The 23,511-nt window shown below is 53.7% G+C and overlaps 1 protein-coding gene across 3 annotated transcripts in view; it reads right to left on the minus strand.

Annotated features, from left to right (window-relative positions):
* Window positions 1-4,032: 4,032 nt before the first annotated feature.
* The window catches only part of LOC105473175 (TNF receptor superfamily member 8), an 82,430-nt gene continuing 62,951 nt past the window's right edge, over window positions 4,033-23,511 (minus strand). For 2 of the 3 annotated variants that reach the window (XM_011726833.3, XM_011726828.2), the window contains exons 11-15: window positions 22,549-22,650; window positions 22,365-22,418; window positions 13,015-13,040; window positions 10,619-10,826; window positions 4,034-6,791 (exon numbers count right to left, since the gene is read on the minus strand). In XM_011726833.3, coding sequence (XP_011725135.2) covers window positions 6,547-6,791; window positions 10,619-10,826; window positions 13,015-13,040; window positions 22,365-22,418; window positions 22,549-22,650 — 635 coding nt within the window. In that variant the 3' untranslated portion in view covers window positions 4,034-6,546. Of the gene's footprint in view, window positions 6,792-10,618; window positions 10,827-13,014; window positions 13,041-22,364; window positions 22,419-22,548; window positions 22,651-23,511 lie in introns of all 3 variants that reach the window. The other variant, XM_011726830.2, reaches the window with a different exon arrangement.

Here is a 23,511-nt window from a genome sequence, read left to right on the forward strand (position 1 = left end):
ACTGCTTTGCCTCTATCAGGCTCAGTTTACCCATCTGTAAAATGGGAGGCTTGTTCTTAATCGTCTTCCTTCAGGGAGACTCAGGTGGGGGCAGTGAGCAGGATATGAGGTGTTACTGGGGATGGAAAGGGCAATTGCACCATCAGGCAGTTCTCCCCCAGAGATTCTCTGGACTCAACCCAGCCCCGAGTCTCCCTGGACCTCAGAATCACACACCTGTAATCCAGCACTTTGGGAAGCCAAGGTAGGAAGATTGCTTGAGCCCAGGAATTCAAGACCAGCCTGGGCAACATAGAGAGACCCATCTCTGCAAAAAAAAAAAAAATTAGCCAGGCATGGTGGCATGTGCCTGTGATCCCAGCTACTCGGGAGGCTGAAGCAGGAGGATCGCGTGAGCCCAGGAAGTTGAGGCTACAGTGAGCTATGTTTGTGCCACTGCATTCCAGCCTGGGTGACAGAGGAAGACCCTGTCTCAAAAACAAAAAAACAAACAAAAAAAACCCCACACACACACCTTTGAGGAAAGCTGTGTCAAGGAAGGAGGCCCTGGCTGGGTTAGCTCCATGTCCTTCCTGTCTGGTCAGAACAGTCAGAAAGCCACACCCAACCTGGAGTTTGACCTTGGGCAGGTTACCCAGCCTCTTGCAACCGTCCCTGCCCTCCCACAAAGGAAGGAATAAAATCCACCTCTATTCTATCTCAGTTGTGGTGACTTAAAGATGAAAAGAAACTTATCTAAAAGGCATAGTGCCAGGGAATGACCACAATATGAACACAACCCCTGACCACAGAGGCAGCCGGGTCACCTGCACATGGGGAGGGAGTTAGAATCACAGAGTTGGGGGTTGAACTCCGGCTCTGGGACTTCCCAGCCGTGTGGCAGTGGGCCAGTTGCTTCGCCCCCCTGAGCCTCAGTTTGTAAAAGGGAGTGCTGCCACCCAGCCTATCTACTGTCCAGGGTTCTATTAGGAAGCCCAGATGCACAAAGAATGTGGGAAGGCCTAGGTGAACTCTCAGCTCTTAAGATGCTGCTCTTGAAGGCTGTCGTTTACCGAACATGGCATACGTGCCCAAATAGAGTCTCATTCTGTCACCCAGGCTCGAGTGCAGTGACACGATCTCGGCTCACTGCAACCTCCGCCTCCCAGGTTCAAGCAATTCTTCCACCTTAGCCTCCCAAGTAGCTGGGATCACAGGCATGTGCCACCATGCCCAGCTACTTTTTGTATTTTTAGTAGGGATGGGGTTTTGCCATGTTGCCCGGGCTGGTCTTGAACTCCTGACCTCAAGTGATCTACTCGCCTCGGCCTCCCAAAGTGCTGGGATTCCAGGCGCGAGCCACCGTGCCTGGCCCCATTAGGTCTATTTTGCAGACCAGAAAACCCACATTGAGCGCACATAGGGGCTTTGCTTGGGACCAAGGAGCTGGGAACTGGTTGAGCCGGAAGCCACAACTCCATGCCACCGTCATGAAATGGCCACTGCCTCCATGAGGGCTAAAGGGTAAAAAGTAAGCACAGGCCACCACTGTCCCTGGGATGCTGGCATAATCCCTGCCTCATGATTGGGAAAACAATCACCACGCCAAAACACAAAGGCCTCCAGGCTTCCCAGGGTTTTTCAGTTTGGTTTTTACTGTCTGGAAGACACCTAGAGAAAGGGGAAGCTAGACCGGCAGACTCCTAACCTTACCCATAGCTACAATCATCACCAGGAATGCCGTCTTAGTTCTTTCTGAGAAAACACATCTAACTGCTTCCTGACTGCCAGCAACTGCTGCCTGTTTCCCCAACTTCCCTCCAAAGTAGGTTAAAACAACCTTTGCTGCCCCTGGTTTGGCCTTTCTCACTCATTGCTGAAATAATACCAGGATGTTTATTGTTCTAATAGGAAGAAGACAAAAGTAAACATAGACTAGTAGTCTTATGATAAAATCTAGGGGCCTCATCACAATGGCCCACCAGGCCCTCCACGTCCCCAGGCCTTCCCTCCTCACCTCAGGTGGGGACATCACTCAGGCCGGTTCGAAGGGCACCTTCTCAAAGAGGCTCACCCTGACCACCTAGCTAGAGGTGGCCCTCCCCTCCAACTCTGCCACAGTACCTGACTCGGGCTTCTTGTGGTTCACAGTGTGAGCTGACTCTGGAATGACCTTGTGTACTGATTTGATGACGCCACCGTCTGTCCCGTCCACCAGACACAGGACCCACGAGAGCAAGTCTGTGTCCCACGAGTCCTCTGCAGCTAGACTTGACTTGGGCCAGGCTCATCAGAGGTGTTTGTGGAAGGAAGGGAGGAAGGGAGGCCACTCTTTAATTGAGGAAAGATCTTGAACAGCAATGTGGTGCAATCTGGAATGTGCTAGAACCACCAGTGAGATGTCCCTCCGGAGGGACCCGCAGCACTTTGCCGACATGCCCAGAGTTACAGACATCGAATAATGAGCCAGTCCTATGACTGTGATTTGAAAGGTTCTTGGGGTAGCCCACAGAGCAAGAAGTAGGCCTGCCCACTGCGGGACTTCCCACGGCAAGTTGGCCCCAAGGACGGCTAGGTTCCCAGGATGGCCTGAAAGCTCTGATTAACCTTGATGGGCTGAATTCTGCAGACATAGGAAGGGCTCGCTCTTGGCAAGCGGCCACCAGGCTGGAATAAGGACAGAACCTGCCACTCAGCACAAGCCACACACCAAGCGGCAAGTCAGGGAAGCCCCGTGACCCCATCAGGTAGAGACTGACACCCCCATTTCACAGACAAGAAAACGGAGTCTTAGAGAGATCATGGAACATAGCCAAGCTCGTGCAACTGATCAATGGCAGAGCTGGGATTCGAGCCTGCGTGTGACCCCGCAGTGCCATTACCATCCGCACGCTGCTGTCTGTGTCTGGGCTGCAGAGAATGGCAGCTAAGCCTCTCTGCGCTGTGCCTGGCTCATACCCATGGCCCCAGCACTGAACACCTGCTCCCCTGGCGCAGAGAAAGGCAAGGGCTCCAGGGTGTTTGACCAGCATGGGGTGCTGGCTCAGGAGGACAGGCCTGGCAGAGGGGCCTGGTGGAGGGTGCAGGGGCCTGAGGTGTCCCCAGCAGCTTCTCTTTCGGCCCAAGGAGCCCCCCTTGAGGCCGAACAGTCTCGCCTTGACTAAGCTTTTCTCTTGAGCCCTGGCTGTGAATCTGATGTCTCCATACATTCTGGCCCAAGCCCCTCACACCCCACGCTTGCCCCCAACTGCAGAGGATCGAGGAAGTGGGTGGGAGAGAGAAGGCACCGGGGAACTGTGGCTGGACAGCCGCCTCTCATCCCCACACAGGTTTTCATTTCTACTTAGCCCAACCAATCAGTGCCTGGTGACCATGCAAAGATGACCCAGACCCAGTCTTGGGTCTTTAACACCTCACTGTTGGAAGGTGAGGTCGTGATGGAGTGAGAGACACTCTAGGGAGGTCCCCTCATTCTGTTTTAGGGACTGACCCAAGCCGTGGAGATTCTAAGAACTGTAGAATGGTTTACCACCTACAAAAGTGCCTTGGGAAACAATGGCTTTTCTTTGAGGGCAACAGCTTCCATCTGATACTTACCACTTGCTGTCCCTCTCTGATCACAAATGTTTAGGAAGAGGTGTGTGGGGGTGTCGTCACAGCCTGGAGAATTGTTACCTTGAGTAGCAGGGAGCTCTGTCCATCTGCCAACCTGGACATGAGCACAGCCAGAGAATAGAAGGGGTCCGCTCATCGCTGGGCAGGGTGGGAAAATCCACCCTGGCTCCTGCGTGGCAGGCTTTGGCTGGTTCAATGGCTGGGCTGATGTCTGGGTGTGGGCTGGAGTCTTAGGGATGGGGTGGGCAGGGTCTGTCCATAGCTGTAGGTTTCCTCCACCTCACACAGGAGACACAGTCAGAGGGGGCCTCAGGCTGGCTGCCTGGGGTGGAGGCTGGCCCTAAAGTGCCACTGAGCTGTGCCCAGGGAGGCAGGCTGGGCTCCTTCCAGCTCAGACACAGAAGTCCAACACTCCCAGATACTGTGGTCCTCTCCTTGCCTCCCAAGGCTCCCAGATACCTGTGGTCCTCCCCTTCCTCCCAAGGCTCCCAGATACCTGTAGTCCTCCCTCTGCCTCCCAAGGCTTGGGCTCTCACACTGTTCCTTGGAGACTCCCTTCTCCAAAGCTATGGGGCTGCTCGGCCCAGTCCAGAGGAAAGAAGGCTGTGGGAAGGCCCAGAAACCTTTCCACAAATACCTAAAGGGAGCCTTGTGACAATAGTGGCCTTATTTTTATTTATTTTTTTGAGACGGAGTCTCACTCTTGTCATCCCGGCTGAAGTGCAGTGGCACGATCTCAGCTCACTGCTCCAACCTCCACCTCCCAGGTTCAAGCGATTCTCCTGCCTCAGCCTCCTGAGTAGCTGGGATTACAGGTGCCTGCCACCATACCTGGCTAATTTTTATATTTTTAGTACAGATGGGGTTTTACCAAGTTGGCCAGGCTAGTCTTGAACTCCTGACCTCAGGTGATCCACTCACCTCGGCCTCCCAGAGTGCTGGGATTACAGGCATGAGCCACCACGCCCGGCCAACTGTGGCTTTATTCTGAGTGTCCTCAAAGGGCAGGCTTTGGACCAGGGAGTAGCAATTACACGGAGAAAGAATTCGCCTCGAGTGATAAGGAAAATCTTCCAGCAATGAGAAGGGCTGCCCCAGCAGGAAGTGGGCTCCCAGCCCCAGAAATATCCAATCCACCAGAGACTGGCCACTGTAGTGTCTGGGGGTGCAGCGGGAATCCCTGCTCTGTGGGGAGACTCCCAGAGGTTCTATTAATAATATACTCAGGGTTTCTATTAATAATATACTGTCAGTTTCAATGATCATGTCCTCAGCCTTACAGTTCTTTGTTTTTAAGGATTTTATAGATTTTTAGAGATTCAAAAGTTGTGTGAAGGGCCACTGGGTGAGGAAGTGCATTATTTTGTTACAACATGTCAATCCCTCCCATCACGGGCGCCAGACTGCCCTGCCTCGCAGGTGTGTGTCTTACAGTGTGCCTTACAGCCACGGCTGCGGGTGATGCAGAGACACCCACTCCATCCTTGCACAAACACTGGACAAACAGTGTCTGCCCACTTAAGCTTCTGGCCAATGTCCAGGTTCTGGTGTAACCATCTCTCGCAATGCCATGGCTTCTCCAACTTTCCCCAAAACATCTGAGCAGTTTCAGAAACTACCACTTCCTCCAGAGAGCACGTGGCTGGCCGATGAGTAAACAGCAGTTTTCCCGGGCCTGCCGCCAGGCGGTAAGTCCACGAGTCTCCAGGCTGCCCGCAACTTCAAGACTCATCCTCATCCATCATTTATTTGCATACACATCTGAAGGCCCTGGGGAGCCAGCAGGCTGGCCAGCCGACTGGAAGTCACGGCCGCTTTACTCCTTAGTGTGAAATGTGAAACACCCAAAATCCTGATGGAACCTCCAAACAGTCTTGTTTCCTACAGTCCAGAGTAAAGCAGATGCCTGGGTGAGGCTGTGGTGCCTCTCGACGTCCACACCCCAACGGGTGCAGAGCCGGAACCAGCTGGCGGGGTCGGTGCTAGTGGATTTGCAAGCAGGGCAGATCTAAGGAAGATGCTTCTTCATTTCCCAGGACAGAGCGGGTGGGGCCCACAGAGAGTGGTCAAGGACCCCAGGCAGGGCCGGACGTTCCCCATGTTCACGTGGGGAGGAAGTCCCTGGGCAAAGTAAAGCAGGTTCTCTGGGTTGGTGAGGGGAGGTCTGCAGCTGCTGAGGGCTGCAGACATCTGGGACCCGAGGCGCCTGCTGTGGTGGGGATTGGTGGGGACATTCAGAGATGAGTGACTTGATCCTGGGCCCTAGGCCACCAAGGGGCTACAGGACAGGGAAGGTGGGCAGCACCAGGAGGGTCCTGCAGCCCAGGCAGGGGCCCCCATGCCAGCGCAGATTACAGTGTGGCTGCTGCAGCAGAGACGGTGCCAGCTGACGACGCCCCATCCCTTGACTTCCCTTTTGACCCAGGAGAAACAACCACGGGCACTGGCTCCATGCCCACTGGTGGCCACATTTACAGTAACTGGGGGCATGCCGGAAGGGCCCAATGGGTGTCACCTCTGAGGTCCAGGGAGAGAGGAGGGTAGGGTTACAGGGCCGCTGGGAGCCGGCCTCACAGCCTCTCCCTCAGTGGGCTCTGGGCCTGGTGGTGAGGGTCTGATGCCCAGGGCTCTGGGGCCAATGCTGTTCTCGGCAGTGCCCATCCTGCCATCTGTCTGCTGCCTCAACCAACATCACTGCTGGGATCCAGTCCCCTTGGACTGTCTCTTCTGTACAAGCCCCGGATCCCCTAGGCTCTGGGTCAGGGGACAGCTAAGTGGGGGATACAAGCAGAGACCACCAGCCCCCTGCAATGACAGGCCGGTCCATCACTAGATGCTGGAACCTCAGTTCAGGCCAGATGGGCCTCTGCCCCCAAGCTTGGTGCCAACAGTGCCACCCTGGCCTCCCAGAGGCCACCCTGCTGCCCTCCTAGCCCCAGCTCAGCCCAGGCCTCACTTTCCAGAGGCAGCTGTGGGCAAGGGGTCTTCTTTCCCTTCCTCTTCCACGGACAGCATGACATCACTGCAGCTGCCCAGAGGCGGTTCTGTCTCCTGCTCGGGGTAGTGGGGGGCATGGTCCGCCTCCAGCTCCTCCTCCAACTCGGGTTCTGCCGGCCCCGCCAGGCCCTGGCCCTCTGGCAGCTCAGCCTTCACAGTTCCCACGATCACAGTGTCGGCCTTCATGATGTAGATTTTCTCTGCAAGGCAAAAAGATGGGTGAGCGAGGGAGACCACAGCACCAGCCAGGATGGGAGCAAAGAGGCAGAGAAGGGGCCGAGGCCCAGTGCTGGCATGCCTGCTGGGTGGCCTCAGGCTGACGGCACAGCCTCTCTGACACACCTTACAGGCATCCTGGGGGTTCAGAGGAAATAGAACAACTAGGAGCTGGGCCTTGAGGAGTTAAGAACCAGTCCACTTGTACTTAGGATTTTCTCAGCACTTCTTTGGGGATGGGTAGGGAAGAAGAGTACAGGGTGGGAGAGAAAGTAAACAGTGGACAAAAACAGGCAAAGCCGTGGGTAACCAGAGCACAAGCAGACACAGCAGAGCCGAGCGCTTTCCACACCCCAGCTGCTGGGTCCTCAGCCCTCCTGCAAGGCAGACCCCATCAAGATTCCCATTTATAGATAGGAACCTGAAGCCAGGAGACGTTAAAGGACCTGCCCAAGGTTGCCAAGTAGTTAGGAGAAATCCCGAAAAAACCGCCCACTCCCCCTGGCGGCCCTTTCTGCTCCCATCCACGTGCCTGCAGCCCAAACCCGGGTAACCAACTTGTCCAGCTTGCCCGGGAACACTCCTGGTTTTAGTACTGCAAGTCCCGCGTCCTGAGAGCCCCCTTGGTCTGGGCAAACTCAGCCAGCCGGTCACATCCTGCAGAAACCCCAGCCCCCTCAATAGCTTCCGGCAGGCCATGATTGAGACAGTCTGGCTCAGGCCGTGAATTTCAGGGCTTACTGCCCAGAGCCGATCTGCCTGCAGCCTGCGTGGCTGTGCTGCGAGCATACGGTGGGAGCTTGGACAGATGGCCGGTCCTCGCCAGTCTGATGTGGGGGCTTCTGGTGTGACCTTGTGATAGAGGGGACACGGAGGCTCAGGGGAGTTCAGTGGCCCAGGAGCTGGGGAGTGGGGAAGCCTGGCCTCTGCCCAGCGATGGTGTCTGGCTCGGGGTGGGCTGGCTCCTGGCTGTTTTGCAATGGACTCTGGAGGCCAGAATGGGGAAGCTTAAGAGGGAACTTGAGGGGTGGGGTGGGGTGGGTGTGCAGGGACCCCTGCCTCTCTGGGTAATGCAGTTGTACCCTTCGGATTCAGGAACCCCAAAAGGTTCTCGAGTCGCCCTTACCCTCAACCCTCCTGCATGACGCTGGCTCTTCTGTTTTGGTTTTGAACACCCCGGGGAAGAGAGAAGTATGCCAAACAGCAGCAAGAGGAGAAGGCCCAGCGTGTGGGACAGGCTGTGGGCTGGGCCCCCCCACAGACCCCAAAACAGAGCAGGGCTTCAGCACTCCCCACAACTCCATCAAGGCCTGTGGGCTCCCGGCCCTAGGAGTCCTATAGAGGGCTGGGCAAAAGATGGGGGCCGGGGGTGGTGAGAGAGGAGACCCCAGGAGGGGAGAGAAGGCCCAGAGGGGGATGGGCAGAGAAGATGAGAGGTGGGTGGGGTCAGGTGGCAGGGAAGTGAGGGTGGGGGTGCTGGATGAAGGAGAAGCAGCCAAAGCTGGGGACAGGCTGGTCCCCTCACATTCCTCAGGGAAATGAGCAGGAGTCTCCAGGACATCCGGAATTAACTGGATTCAAGGCGGTGGAATTGGCTGCTCCGGGTGAGGAAGCTGCTCCCACTGAGCTCAGAAGTGACAGAGGGTCTGGGAATTTCAGATCCGGCCACAAGCGGTCTGCCCCGCTCCGGCTCTGCCCCCATCACAGGCTGCCCACCCCCTAGGCTGTGGGAGTGGCTTCTGAGCGCTGCATGGATTTCCTGCCCCCTCCCCGGAGCTCCAGAGTCCAGGGAATTCATCTTGGCCAGGTGGGGAGGGCGGGGAGGAAGTTGTGGGGAAAGGGGTTCTTCTCTTGCTCGGTTCCCAGGGGGAGAGGGATGATGTATGACCCCAGTGTGACCCCTCTTGGGAACTGGATGGGAAGGGAGAACGCTCCCCTGGGCTGGCATCAGGAGGACAAGGGAGGTGCCTATGCCTTGGGTGCCCGAGAGAACCTCCAAGGCCCGCCCTTCCCATCATGGCGGAGGTGGCCCCCAATCCACTCACTAGCAAGGCCTGCAGGCCATGCCGGGGGAGGGCAGCCCACGCCTGAGCCAGCCGCCTGGGAGCCTAGTACTTTCTTCTCCTCCCCATCAAACACCCTCTGAACCCCACCCCTGGGATTGCAGGCACTTCACTCAGGTGTTCCAATCAGGACTTCTTAGGAATTCTGAAGAAGCCTTTGATGGTATTTCCCAAAATACATACTTTTCAAATAAAACTTACTAAAAGCTACCATTTCAGAAGTTTCAGTTTGTTACAAAAAACTGCCCAGGCTGGGCACAGTGGCTCATGCCTATACTTTGGGAGGCCAAGGCAGGCAGATCACCTTGAGGCCAGGAGTTCGAGACCAGCCTGGCCAACATAGTGAAATCCCATCTCTACTAAAACTACAAAAAATTAGCCAGGCATGGTGACACTCACCCATAATCCCAGCTACTCAGGAGGCTGAAAAATAAAAAGAGAAGATGACTGCCCTGAAGAGTTCTGGCCACCACCGTCTGCCATAGAAATGCACAGGACAATTACAAGTGACTCTTCAGTATCATCCCAGTGCCAGTTGCCCTTCCAGAGGTGACAGAGATGGGGTCCACCGAGGCCCTGCCCACAGGGAGCACAAAGCCAGGTGGAGGTGGAGGAAGGGCTATAAACACGCAGTCACACCGCTGGGTGCTAGGACACCGGGTAGGGAAGGCCCGGGTTCTCAGGGAGCATAGCACAGTGGAGAGGGCACAGAAGGCTTCCTGGAGGAAGAGGCAAATAAGCAGGGTCCCCAGGAAATGCAGAATTAACTGGATTCAAGGAAGTGGAGTTGGCTGTTTCAGGCGAGGGGGCAGCTCCCACTGAGAAGCTCAGACGTGAGACAGGGGTCTGTAAATTCAGGAGACTGCCACGAGGGAGGGGGCAGACTGTGGGGTCAGAAGGTAGGTGAGTCTGGTGGGGGAGCTACAACTTACTGTCAGCCTTGAGTGCTGGAATGGGAATGCTGGAATTCATCTCACAGGGAATGGGAAGCCACTGGAGGCTTTTCAGCAGGGGTGCAATACAGCCAGGTATATATTCTGGGAAAAATGCCCTAGTTGTACCAAGGTGACGAGAAGCAAGAACAGAGGCAGGGAGGCCCACAGGAGGCCAAAGCAGATGTCTGTCCAGGCTGGTGGCAGTTGCCGTTGCGAAGCTCTGGACATCTGGGCCCCATCTGGCCTCCTGCTTCTGCAGAGGGTGGGTGGTACCATGGACAAACCAAAGGCTTCAGGGCCCAGGAGACACAGGGGCGAGTCCCAGCTGTGCCACTTAGTAGCCATGCGATGCGGAAAATCCCTTCTCCCTCTGAGCCACCGTTTCCCCAACTGTAAAATGGGGAGAAAGACACCCTCCAAAGCAGGTGGTGAGACAATCAGAGATGAAGAGATGGTGCCTGCACAGTGCCCGGAATGCGCCAGACAAGTGGCAGGTCCTATGACCACTGGCACATCTTCTTCCTGTCCCCTCGGGCGCTCGGTGTTGGGGGCTGGGGTGGCGTTCATTTTTTACATGAGTGACAGCAGGCACCTCATGCGCACTGGCTCATGAATTCGTGCAATGGCCTATGAGGTAAGTACCCTTGCTGTCCCTACTTACAGAAACTTAAATTGGGGTGAAGAATCTATGCCTCTCCTTTGCTGGCCCTTTCGGCTCCAGGGTCTCCAGGTCCCTTCCAGGGCCCAGGGCCCCGTACTCATCTCCCATCTGCGCCTGGGCTGCAGAGGGCCTCCCAAAACAGGCTGACTCACCAATCCTGTTATTGGTGTGCTCCGTGGACACCCGGGGCTCAGGAAGGTCCCTGGGGGACGAGGGGCCCCCGGCCGGGCTGGCATCCCACAGCGGCAGGCTCTCCGGGCAGGCTGCCCCCACGTTGCGGCAGGTCTCCTTCGGTGGCAGGCTCATTAACCCCAGCTCTTCCGCACTGGGTTTTGTCACAAACGTACCACTCTCGAACTGCTGTGGGAGGGGAATGCGTGCTACTGCAGTTCAGTCTCTGAACTGGGAGGCCCCTTTTCTGCCATCTCTACAGACCCCAGTGAGTCTCCCTTTCTGCTTTAAAGCTGCCATGAGCTGCCCTGGGCTTCTCAGCTTTCTGGGTGAAGTCTGTTGCCTTTTTTTTTTTTTTTTTCTTTTTTTTGAGACGGAGTCTCGCTCTGTGGCCCAGGCTGGAGTGCAGTGGCCGGATCTCAGCTCACTGCAAGCTCCGCCTCCCGGGTTTACGCCATTCTCCTGCCTCAGCCTCCCGAGTAGCTGGGACTACAGGTGCCCGCCAACTCACCCGGCTAGTTTTTTGTATTTTTTAGTAGAGACGGGGTTTCACCGTGTTAGCCAGGATGGTCTCGATCTCCTGACCTCGTGATCCACCCGTCTCGGCCTCCCAAAGTGCTGGGATTAGAGGCTTGAGCCACCGCGCCCGGCCAAGTCTGTTGCTTTTAACTGGGTAACAGTCAGCAACTCACAGGGTGCTCACCACGTCCGTGGCCCTGTCCTAAAGACCTATGTTAAAGACATACGTTAATCCTCACAACCACCGTATGAGGTGGGTAACAGCCCCCTTCCCATTTTACAGATGAGGAAACCAAGGCACAGAGGAGTCAAGTAACTCGCCCAGGGTTATACCATCAGTAAGTATCTGAGCTGGGATTTGAACCCTGGCATCTGGTCCATAATCCACACTCACAAGCACCAAAGTCTGTAAGTACCAGCTCTAGGCCCCCCGTCTCCTGGAACAGCCCCTCCGGCTCCCCAGCCCCAATATCCTGGAAAATAATCTTTTATGATCACACTCATGCATTCTAAAAACAGCTATGTCATGAGGAAAGTGTCAGTTTAGTTTTTGACTGTTACAGGTAAGGGTAAAGAAGTGGCCTCATGAAATGTCATGATGCCTTCGAAAGGGAGTGAGTTCGAGTAATTCAGAGGAGGCAGGGATGCCCGTGCTGACGCAAGGATTCTCAAGGCACAGACAACATATCTTTTAGATTGGTGCAAAAGCAATCACGCTTTTGCCATTACTTTTAATGGCAAATGGCACCAACATTAATACATAATCTTGAATACTCTTTTATAGTAATATGAAGGCTAAAAGACTGCTTTTTTTTTGAGATGGAGTCTCACTGTTACCCAGGCTGGAGAGCAGTGGTGCAATCTCGGCTCACTGCAACCTCTGTCCCCCAGGTTCAAGCAATTCTCCTGCCTCAGCCCCCCGAGTAGCTGGGACTACAGGCGTGTGCCACTACATCCAGATACTTTTTGTAGTTTTAGTAGAGACGGAGTTTCACTATGTTGGCCAGGCTGGTCTCGAACTCCTGACTTCAGGTGATCTGCCCACCTCAGGCTCCCAAAATGCTGGGATTATAAGTGTGAGCCATGGTGCCCGGCCAAAAGACTGCATTTTAAAACAAGTTACTATTAATGCGTTGGCCTATGCAGCAAAAATATATTTGATTACCTTACAAATTGTCGAATACCTCTTTCACGAAATTTCTCAGTATTGTAACAGCCACTTGTCACATCCAAACGTATTCGAATGTGATCCCCCATAATTTGAAACTGAACTAGTATTATGGTTCTGTATATTATATTGAAAACTGAAAGGACAGAAACCCTTCTTACTGTATGAATGCCTGAATTAAAAGAAAGTAATGGAAGAATTGATAAATGAAAAAAAAAAAAAAAAAAGGAATGGACCACAGCCACCTGCTCTGTCATCTAGCTTGGAGGATGAGATTCACGGAAGAGTAGAGAAAAGGGGGAAATGAACACAGTCTTTCTCCTGACCAGACCTGGTACCCAAAAGTGGCTCAAACGAAATCCACTGTCTACAGGCCCTTCTGGAAATTCCCGGCAGGCTGAGCCAGGAGTTGGAGGCTGCTGTGAGGGTGGGGCTATCCATCCTTAGCCAAGGCCTGGCTGAGGCCCCAGGCGAGGCCCCTGTGCACAGAGGTCCCTGCGGTGGGGCAGACTCAGCCTGAACTTGCAGCAGGGGCCTGCACCCTGGGCACTGTGGGAAGGAAATGGCCCTTCTGTCCCCTCTCTCTCCCTTCCCCCTTCCCCCAGCAGCTCTCAAAACTTCAGATCTGTTAGGGAAGGAGTCAGATTTAGGGGCACAAAGCTGAGGTGGGGGCAAGGGAAGGGTACTTACCGTTGAGCTCCTCCTAGGTCTGGAATCTGCAAAAAGCAAGAGCAGCAACTTCACCAAGGAGAGTCTGGCAGCCCCCGGCCCTGCCTGCCCCACCTATTGGCAAATGGTCCTCCTGGATCACAGGTGGTGCTGAACTCAGCCCAGGGGTCAGGTCCTCAGTCTGGAGAGCCCGGATGGGTTTCAGAGTCAGCACCCACCCCAGCCGAAGGCAAGGAGACTCACTTCCCAATGCTCACTTCTCCAGTGGCAGATGGAGGACAGGGGACCACCTTTCTCCCCCGGCCGCTCTCATTCCCTCTTTTTTTTTTTTTTTTTTTGAGATGGAATCTCGCTCTGTCGCCTAGGCTGGAGTGCAGTGGTGCAATCTCGGCTCAATGCAACCTCCGCCTCCTGGGTTCAAGCGATTCTTACGCCTCAGCGTCCCGAGTAGCTGGCATTACAGGCTCATGCCAACAACCCCAGCTAATTTTTTTGTATTTTCAGTAGAGACGGGGTTTCACCATGTTGGCCAGGCTGGTCTCGAACTCCTGACCTCAAGTGATCTGCCCGCCTCGGTCTTGCAAAGTGCTGGGATTATAGGCATGAGCCACTACACCTGGCTGCCACTCTCATTCCTAATGACTAAACCAATGAACACACTGAACTGCTCTCCCAACCCCCACCCCCGCATACATGCAAGGATTGGTTCACGAGAAGCACAGGCCCAACCGGAGCCCAGGAGGCTTCCACTGGGTCAGAGGTTGGTCTGTGGCTGCTGCCCCCACCTTGCTGTCTCCAGGGTGTGGAGAGCCCCGAACTCCCTGGAACACCAGGCAAAACCCACATGGAGGACCTCAAGCAGGTGATGGAGAGAGGATGATGGATCCTGCAGATGCTACCTAGACCCTGCCTGGGACACGCCCGAAGCCAGTCTGCTGTGGAGCCCTCCTGACTCCAGCTGGACTTCGATTTTCTCTTTCATGTGCCTGAAAGCACCCAGGTGGCAGCCTTTGAGAAGGACAACCGCTCTCGGGTTATCTCATTTCCTTCAATCCCATCCTTTTGTGGGCTCAGCAGGTGCTGATGCAATGATTCTCGAGGTACAACCTCTATCTTCTCATCTCAAACCTCTACCCTCCACTCCCATTGGTCTCCCATATTAAACAGGGGCCAGTCACGCCCAAGCACATATTGACATTTAACATTTAACCTTGGCTCACTGGCCATCTGAGAAAGGTGAGAGGGCATCCGGGCATCTAGTCCATCCTGGGACGAGTCAATTCCCAGAGCAGACCATCCTCCAGGGATGCCCAGCCTTTAACCACTCCCGAGAATGCTACCTATGGAGATCTGGAATATGCTGTTGTCAGGCATGCATCCCTGGCCAGACAAATCTGCCACCAAGATGCCCGTATGCCAGCCACGCCGTCTCCTGCACACATCTCTGATTTCAGCAGCTCTGGAGAGCCATCAGCCCTGAGCCCTCGCAGACATGTTCACCAGTGCTCAGTCAACAAGTAGGATAAAGCACACACAAGACTGACCATTTGAACATGCTGTGTGGACACTAGGTGAGTTTGGGAAACACTCTGAGGGATACTTTTTTCATTTTTTGAGACAGGGTCTTACTCTGTCACCCAGGCTGGAGTGCAGTGGCGTGATCTCAGCTCACCACAACCTCCGCCTCCCAGGTTTAAGCAATTCTTGCAAGTAGGTGGGATTTCCAACGTGTGTCACCACGCCCGGCTAATTTTTGTATTTTTAGTAGAAACAGGGTTTTACCATGTTGGCCAGGTTGGTCTCGAACTCCTGACCTCAGGTGATCTGCCCACCTCAGCCTCTCAAAGTGCTGGGATTACAGGCAGGTATGAGCCACACCACGCCCAGCCAGGGGTAATTTTATTTTATGTATGTATGTATTTATTTGAGACAGAGTCTCATTCTGTCACCTAGGCTGGAGTGCAATGGCGCAATCTCAGCACACTGCAACCTCCACCTCCTGGGTTCAAGCGATTCTCCTGCCTCAGCCTCCCGAGTAGCTGGGATTACAGGCGTGCGCCACCATGCCCGGCTAATTGTATTTTTAGTACAGATGGGGTTTCACCACGTTGGCCAGGCTGGTCTCGATCTCTTGACCTCGCTTAACCTCGTGATCCACCCACCTTGGCCTCCCAAAGTGCTAAGATTACAGGCGTGAGCCACCGCGTCCGGCCGAGGCACATTCTTTACAATGATGTCAGTCAAACGAAATCATGGTCCCTCCAGAGTGATTTTGAGTTTTAAAAGCAGCCAAGTGTTCTTTGGTACCAAGTCACTGGGGGTGGCCAACAGAAAAAAAAAAAAAAAAAAGTGTGACAAAGTCACAAAACAGAACAAATAAAAATGACACAACTTGGCCTTGAAGGGGAAGTGGGTGAACAGGATGGCAGAGCTGCCCATGCCTGCAGGCTGGTTCCATCTTTCTAAAGAGCCATCTGGCAACAAAAACCTTATACATTTTACCCAGTCATCCCTCCTGGGGGACACAGCCTCAGGAAATAACCCGAAAGGAAACAAAAAGGCCGAGCACAGCAGCAGGTTTATAATCACCCCCAAATTGAAAACCAGCCAAATGTCAAAAACAATGAGGCCGCTTAGCCATCCCGGAGCAGAGGCCTCCTCCGCAGTGAAACCCAGCACAGTATTACTGCCCTTCTCCAAGCCTCTGTCCTCCTAGCTGGACAATGGGATGAATCACATCAACTTTGGGGCTTTCTGTGAAGATTAAAAGAGAGCTCAAAAGTGAAGGTGCCCAATGGTAAATCAGGTTGATTTGATTTTTTTTTTTTTTTTTTTTTTTGAGATGGATTCTCGCTCTGTCACCCAGGCTGGAGTGTAGTGGCACATTGTCGACTCAGTGCAACCTCTGCCTCTGGGGTTTAAGTGATCCTCCTGCCTCAGCCTCCCAAGTAGCTGGGACTACAGGTGTGTGCCATCACACCTGGCTAATTTTTGTATTTTTAGTAGAGACAGGGTTTCACCATGTTGGCCAGGCTGGTCTCAAACTTCTGACCTCAGGTGATCCGCCTGCCTCGGCCTCCCAAAGTGCCGGGATTACAGGCATGAACCACTGCGCCCAGCCAAGATTTGATGTGATGAGCATGACATTTCACCTCTGTGGTCTTCCTCCCCTAATGCATAACTCCAGTCTAATCACGGGGAAGACATCAGACAGATCCCAGGAGATGGGCGTCCCGCAAAACACCTGATCAATACTCCTCAAAAACTGCCAAGGCCATCAAGGAAACCGGTCTTGAGAAATAAGGTCTGGGAAACAGTCACAGGCCAGAGGAGCCTAAGGCCACGCGATGACTGAATGTAACCTGGGTTCCTGGATGGGATCCTGGAACCTTAGGCAATGCAAGAGAACCCTGAACACAGTGTGGGCTTTCATTCGTAATCCTGTGTCAATAACGGTTCACGTATTTTGACAAATGAACCATGCTGATGTAAGATGCTAATCACAGAGGAAACTGGGTGTGGCGCATGTGGGAACTCCTGTACTCTCTTCTCCAATTTTCTGTACATCTAAAACTATTTTTAAAAATGAGGCCGGGCGCGGTGGCTCATGCCTGTAATCCCAGTACTTTGGGAGGCTGAGATGGGCAGATAACAAGGTCAGGAGTTCCAGACCAGCCTAGCCAACCTGGTGAAACCCCATCTCTACTAAAAATACAAAAATTCGATGGGCGTGGTGGCACGTGCCTATAATCCCAGCTACTTGGGAGGCTGAGGCAGGAGAATTGCTGGAACCCAGGAGGCAGAGTTTGCAGTGAGCTGCGATTGTGCCATTGCACTCCAGCCTGGGCAACAGAGTGAGACTCTGTCTCAAAAAAAAAAAAAAAAAATGAGGACTAGCTGGGTACAGTGGCTCTCGCCTATAATCCAAGCACTTTGGGAGGCCGAGGTGTGCAGATCACTTGAGCTCAGGAGTTCAAGATCAGCCTGCACAACAAAGGGAGACCCGGTCTCTTCAAAAAATAGAAAAGTTAGCTGGGCGTGGTGGTGTGTATCTGTAGTCTCAGCTTCTGGGGAGGCTGAGGTTGAAGGATCACTTGAACCCAGGAGGTCAAGGCTGCAGTGAGCCATGATCGTACCATGGCACTCCAGAGTGACACCCTGTCTCAAAAAAAAAAAAAAACTTAAAAATAAAAATGAAGGCCACTTAGAACAGAGTCTCGCTCTGTTGCTCAGGCTGGAGTGCAGTGGCATGATCTCGGCTCACTGCAATCTCCGCCTCCCTGGTTCAAGAAATTCTCCCACCTCAGCCTCAGTAGCTGGGATTACAGGCGTGTGCCACCACGCCTGGCTAATTTTTTTATTTTTAGTAGAGATGGGGTTTCGCCATGTTGGCCAGGCTGGTCTTGAATTCTGGATCTCAGGTGATCCGCCCACCTTGGCCTCCCAAAGTGCTGGGATTACAGGTGTGAACCACCATGCCTGGCCTACTGAGAATTTTTAAAAATTAAAATATTTTAAAAACAAGGTGTCCAGGATGCTGTCAAGCACACAGCAGGTCCAGGAAAAGCCCAGGATGGTAACATGGCTCTGCACTCCGTCACACTGAATAGAAAGTCAGAGTTCGATACTGACTCTCCCAAACAAGCGTAAAAATCACAGAGGTAAAAAGGCGGAATCTGGAAGGCTCTGACATGGACTAGAGCCGTGTTACAACCCATGAGGATTCTGATAAAGACCCAGAACAAATCTTGCCAAGTGCAGAGGTCAGATTTCACAACTGCTCTTCCCCTAAAAATGCTGATTCAATCTACTAGCCTTATTTATTGGTTTCCTTGCTTTTTGGAATCACCACCATCTTCTCGTAGCCTGTCTGGCACCCCCAGGACACAAGTCCAGGACCACGCTAGGCAGACTGTACAAGTGCACGGTGTCACAGGCTGCTCTGAAGGCCACGCTCACGGAGCACGTGCATTCTGACGCGTGATATAAAGCTCTCGGTCCCTTCCATTCCTGTTGTTCTCCACTTTTAGTCCCCTCCCCTCTCTGGCCTGTGATTCCCCAATGCTGTGGGAAGCAGAACAGGCCCAAGGGGGGAGTTTAGCACAGAGGTTCAGCTAGGCTTTGGCAACAGGTACCCCTCAATGCAAACCCCGGGCTCCTTGGAGACAGAGCTGATTCCAGTGCCGGGGCAGGAGAGCACAAGTTAAACTGGGAACATTTCAGAATAGGGACGTGCTGAAAGCACAGGATGAGGATATACCAAAGCACACAAGAGCCGGCTTAAAGGGGCTCTCCCTGACCTCATCTGGGACCATTTGAGCATCAAAATAAAAAATGATGATAAGAGATTATAACCCATTGAACAGAATAGGAGCCCATGAATCCATACAGATATAAAGATGTAAGTGAAGAAAATAAAGTTACGGGTTGGGCACGGTGTCTCACGCCTGTCATCCCTGAACTTTGGGAGGCCAAGGCGGAAGAACCACTTGAGGCCAGGAGTTCGAGACTAGCCTGGCCAACATGGTGAAACCCCATCTCTACTAAAAATACAAAAAATTAGCCAGGCATTGTGGCACATGCCTGTAACCCCAGCTACTCGGGAGCTGAGGCAGGAGAATTGCTTGAACCCGGGAGGCCGGGGTAGCAGTGAGCCAAGATCATGCCACTGCACTCCAGCCTGGGTGAAAGAGCCAGACCCCGTTTCAAAAAAAAAAAAAAAAAAAGAAAAGAAAAGAAAATGAGGGTCTGCTGAAGAATGGGCTATTGACATAGTCTCAAAGTAACGCTCCTAAAGACAGTAATGACCGAGGAGCAAATGGAGACCTCACAGTGGAGAGGCCCGGCAGACATCACCTCAGTCAAGCACTCAAAATGCACAGCACCAGGAAAGGGACAAATCGAAACCTGGCAGGACGCCCCGAGAGAGGAGAGCCCAGCATCACTCCTGGGACCTTCCAGCCCAAAATGCGTGACCTGAATCCACTCGGGAGAAAACACTAGACAAACCCAAAGCAAGGAGCATCCACGAAATCACCAGCCTGCGCTCTTCCCAAGAAAGTGAAAGAAACGCCTGGGGAATGGATCCGGACAGAAGGAGACTCGAGAAACCAGACAAGCAAATGTAACACGTGGCCCTGAGCTGGAGTCCTCTGCTATAACGGACATTATTGGGGCAAATAAAGAAACTTGAACAGGGCCTGAGAATTCGTTGTGTGTCATGTATCAGTATGAATTCCCTGATTCTGACGATCCTTACTATAGAGTGTAAAATACACCCTTGTTTGTCTGAAACACACACTAAAGTTTTCGGGGTGAGAGACGTCCAGTCAGTCAGTTACTCTCAAATGGTTCAGGTCAAAATAAATTCTTCATACTTATACCATTTCTGTAAGTCTGAAACTGTTTCAAAACAAAAAAGAATTTCTTTCAACCTAAATCTCCTTGGAATAATAGAAAATGACTCAAGTGCTCATAAAAATGAAGGATTAAAAGAATTTTAAGACCAGGCATGGTGGCTCACGCCTGTAAATCCCAGCACTTTGGGAGGCCGAGGCGGGCAGATCATGAGGTCAGGAGTTCGAGACCAGCCTGGCCAACACGGTGAAACCCTGCCTCTACTAAAAATACAAAAATTAGCCAGGCATGGTGACACATGCCTGTAATCCCAGCTACTCAGGAGCTGAGGCAGCAGAATCACTTGAACCTGGGAGGCGGAGGTTGCAGTGAACCCAGATTGCACCACTGTACTCCAGCCTGGGCGACGGAGCAAGACTCTGTCTCAAAAAAAAAAAAAAAGAAAAGAATTTTAGACCGGTGGTTCTCAACCAGGAGTAGTTTCTCCCCGGGGGCCACGTGGCAATGTCTAGAGACATTTTTGGTTGTCCCAAGTAGGGGGTGTTGCTGGCATCTAGAGGGGCTGCAGAATGTCCTACAGGATAGCGCTCTACAGCAAAGAATGATCCATTCCCAAATGTCAATGGTGCCAAGGGTGAAAAATTGTTTTACAAACATCTCAACAACCACAATAAAATCCCCGTCCTCCTGCTCACCCAGCGTGTGGCCTTAAATTACTTCATCATCCTGTGCCTCAGGCTGCTAATCTGTGCAACGGGGATAACAGTAGGTACCTCACAGGCCACTGGAGGAGTAGATGAGATCACATGCGCGCTCTGCAAATGCCTGTCACCGAGGACACACGCGGGAAGGTCAGATCAACTCGAGGGCTGGTTGGCAAATATCTCATCGCACCTGCACGCACCACAGATCCCTGATGCGCTCACTGCTCAAAGGAACCAGGAGCACCCTCTGCCCCAGGTCTGGGATGTGGGAGGCCAAGGGGCACACGCTCCCATCCTGCCTGCCTTTGGCCTCTGCAGGCAGTTGGAATTAGTCTAAAAGCTTGGAGGGAGCTAGGACAGCTTCTGGGCCCGGCACAGAGCCTGCACGGAGGAAGTGCACAGTGAAGACCATGTGAATAGATGAACGAATGAACCAATGAACCAGTTCTCCTTCCCTCCTTCGCCACCCACGGCTCGGGAGGGAAACGGGCATACAGCCAGCTCGGTCCGTTCTCACCCTGTGCCCTGTGAGCTTGCCTGTCTCGGCTTCACTTTCTGTCCATCTTGGGCCTGGGAACCCAGACCCCAAGGGCCCACCAGAAGAAGCCAGAGGGTCAAAAACGACCTGAGATAGGACGTCCACCATCGAGTCTCGGGGCTCAGTTCTTTGCAGATCTGGCTTCTTAGGGGAAGGTGTTTTCTTTCTTTTTTTCTTCTTGTAACAAAACTGCTCTCACAGAGGTTTGAAGAAAAAAAATAAACTGACGGCAATGGAAATTCTAATACTAGAAAAATGTCAAGAAAGCAAATGCCGGTTTCAATGAGACACGCAGCCTGACAGGTCATGGAAACAGGCTTGAAACTATCAAAACACAAAAACCCCCCCTGGCACAGGGACCACAAGCGCTCGCTTGTGAAACTCATCAAATTCAAAACATGCCTCAGTGGACTGTGTTTTTGTGCCCAAGTCAAGAGTCAGCCTACGCAAGGGCCTCTCCAAGGGTCCTGGGGAGATCGGGGGACGGGCCAGGACCTGGTCTTACGCTGAGCACGTGGCTCTTGGGTGGGCATTCGGGTGGTGGACAGAGCTGGCGGGGGGAAGGAAGAGGGGACAGGGCTGAGCCCTTTACAAACCAAAACCCCTAGGACCAGTGCCTGAGGCTGGCTGTGCCACTGCCAGGCTGTGTAGCCCTGGGCCAGCCGTCCACCTCGCTGAGCCCCGTCTCCTCCTTGCAGAACAAAGGTCATCACTGGGGGAGTGCAGGAGGCCTCTATGGGAGCCCACCTTGCAAATCAGAAAGGAAGGCTCAGACAATTCCCCCACCAGAGCCCAGCACTCAATCCATGCCATGCGGTGCTGAGGAAGACCCTGGCCTGCCTGGAAGGGGCTGCCCAGGAGAGAGAAGGTGCTCGGCACAAGATGGCTAGGAGCCCACTGCTCCAGGTGAGAGCTGGAAGACACACGCTGTCTAGATGCCCCTGCCTGGACAGGTGAGGAGGGTCCCAGCTCCCAAGGGCTGCCTGGAAGAGCTGGCCCGGAGGCTGGGCAGGGATCAGAGTGCAGGGACCAGGGAGGGGGGTCAGAAGCACCCAGGACTCCAGAAGGCCTGAAGCTTCCAGGGAGGAAAAAGCCCCAGACACAGGCCGGCCTGTCAACAGGCAGCAGCCGCCGACTGCAGGCAGGTACTCTACGATGCGCTTCACAGCCCTGCCTTGATGAATGCACAGGCCAAGCCTCTGAAGTAGGTTCTACCATCACATTTTCCAGATGAGGAAACTGAGACACAGAGCAATTCAGTAACTCACTCGGGGTCACACAGCTTGTAAGTGGCAGAACCAGGGTCCCTCCTGCCACATGTGCTCCTTTCCCCTCCTGCCCCTGGGCTGATCACCAGCTGGTAGAAGAGGGGGAGAGAGGGGAAAGAGAAAGGGAAGGAGGGAGAGGGAGAAAGGGAGGGTAGAATGTAGAGAGGAAGGGAAGGCTGGCGGGAATACCCCCTGGGGATACTGGAGGAAAAAGTGAAAGACAAGATAGACTTTTAAACGTTCATGCCAGCATCCATCCAGGTGCTGCTCTGGGCAAGCCACGCAGTCCTCACACCCAGTCCAGTCTTCACCTCATTGCATTCTCCACACGCATGAGTTTCACCCGCATTACATCCCTACAGATGTACAGAATGCCACAGCAGCCACAGACAGGGAGCCTCGAGGCTGGGCTAGAAGTTCAGTCTCTGGAGCCCACGCCCCGGGCCTAGAGCTGCCCTGTGTTCCTCTGGCTCGGGCAGCCCCTTTGGACAGCTGGACACTCACCCACAAGCTCTAGCTTGGGCCGGGAGGTCTGGACCGGGTAGCACAGGTGGAGCTCTGAAACGACACCAAGAGGAAGGCTGGGGATGGTGGCCACAGAGGGCAGGAGCAGGCAGGGAAAGGACCCAGGCCAGGCTGGCAGAGAGCAACCTGTCCTCCCCAAGGCCCCAAGGACACAGCCACTTACTCTGGCGAATTCGCTTCCTGCAGGCCCTCCGGTGGCACAGGAGGAAGGTGCTGGAGCCGACCACCACAGCCAGCACCAGGATCACCCAGAAGAGCACTGGCCCTGGAACACAGAGACACCCGGCACTCTTTGCCTCACTGCAACCACACAGGACAGCCCCAGCCCCAGACTACTTCCTCCTTCTCCTGGGACACAGCTTCCATCATGGCTAACAACACCGGGTCCTTTCCAAGCCAAGGCTGTATCTCATCCAGCCCTCCCTCACCTGGCTCCAGGAAGCTGATTAACTATTTAAGGCTGAGATAAGGGCAAACTGTGTCTAGAGGGTGAGAAATGGAGGCGTCTAGGAGCCAGAACAAAGGAATTGAGGTCCAACAGACCAAAACTTGGGGACTGTGGAGGAGGCCCCGGTGTGACCAGCATCTGGCAGCACTGTTGGTGTGGCCGGAGTCAGGGTGGGGAGGGCCAAGCAGTGAGGGGAAGGAAGGGGTTGAACCCAGTCCCCTCCCAGCCAACCCTCTAGACCCACTTGATGAGGGCAGGCATGGAGTCCTCTCTGCACATAAACACGCCCCACAAGCATTCCCTGAATGAATGATCCCCAACCCTAGGCCCTAGGCACCATCACTACCTTCAGTTTAAAAATGAGGGGAGCCAAGGCTCACGAAAGTTCGTTAACCTGTCCAAGGTCACCCTGAGAGTAAGTGGTAGAGCCCCAGCCCAGGCCAGGCCAGGCCGGGTGGACTCCAGGACCCACGCTCTTAACCCCTATCTGGATCCACTTCTTTACACCATGGTACTGAACTCGCTTCCTTTTCCCCTTTTGTCCCTTACAGAGGTCATAGAGCTAGTGATTGCACTTTATTGAAGTCCATGTTCAGATGTTAAAAAAGTAGTATATGCCAGTTAAGTGCTTCTCAAATGTTAATGTGCGTATGAGTGCCCCGGAGATCTTGTTAAAGT

Source organism: Macaca nemestrina, chromosome 1 (genome assembly GCF_043159975.1).
Source record: "Macaca nemestrina isolate mMacNem1 chromosome 1, mMacNem.hap1, whole genome shotgun sequence".
NCBI classification, from domain to species: Eukaryota; Metazoa; Chordata; class Mammalia; order Primates; family Cercopithecidae; genus Macaca; species Macaca nemestrina.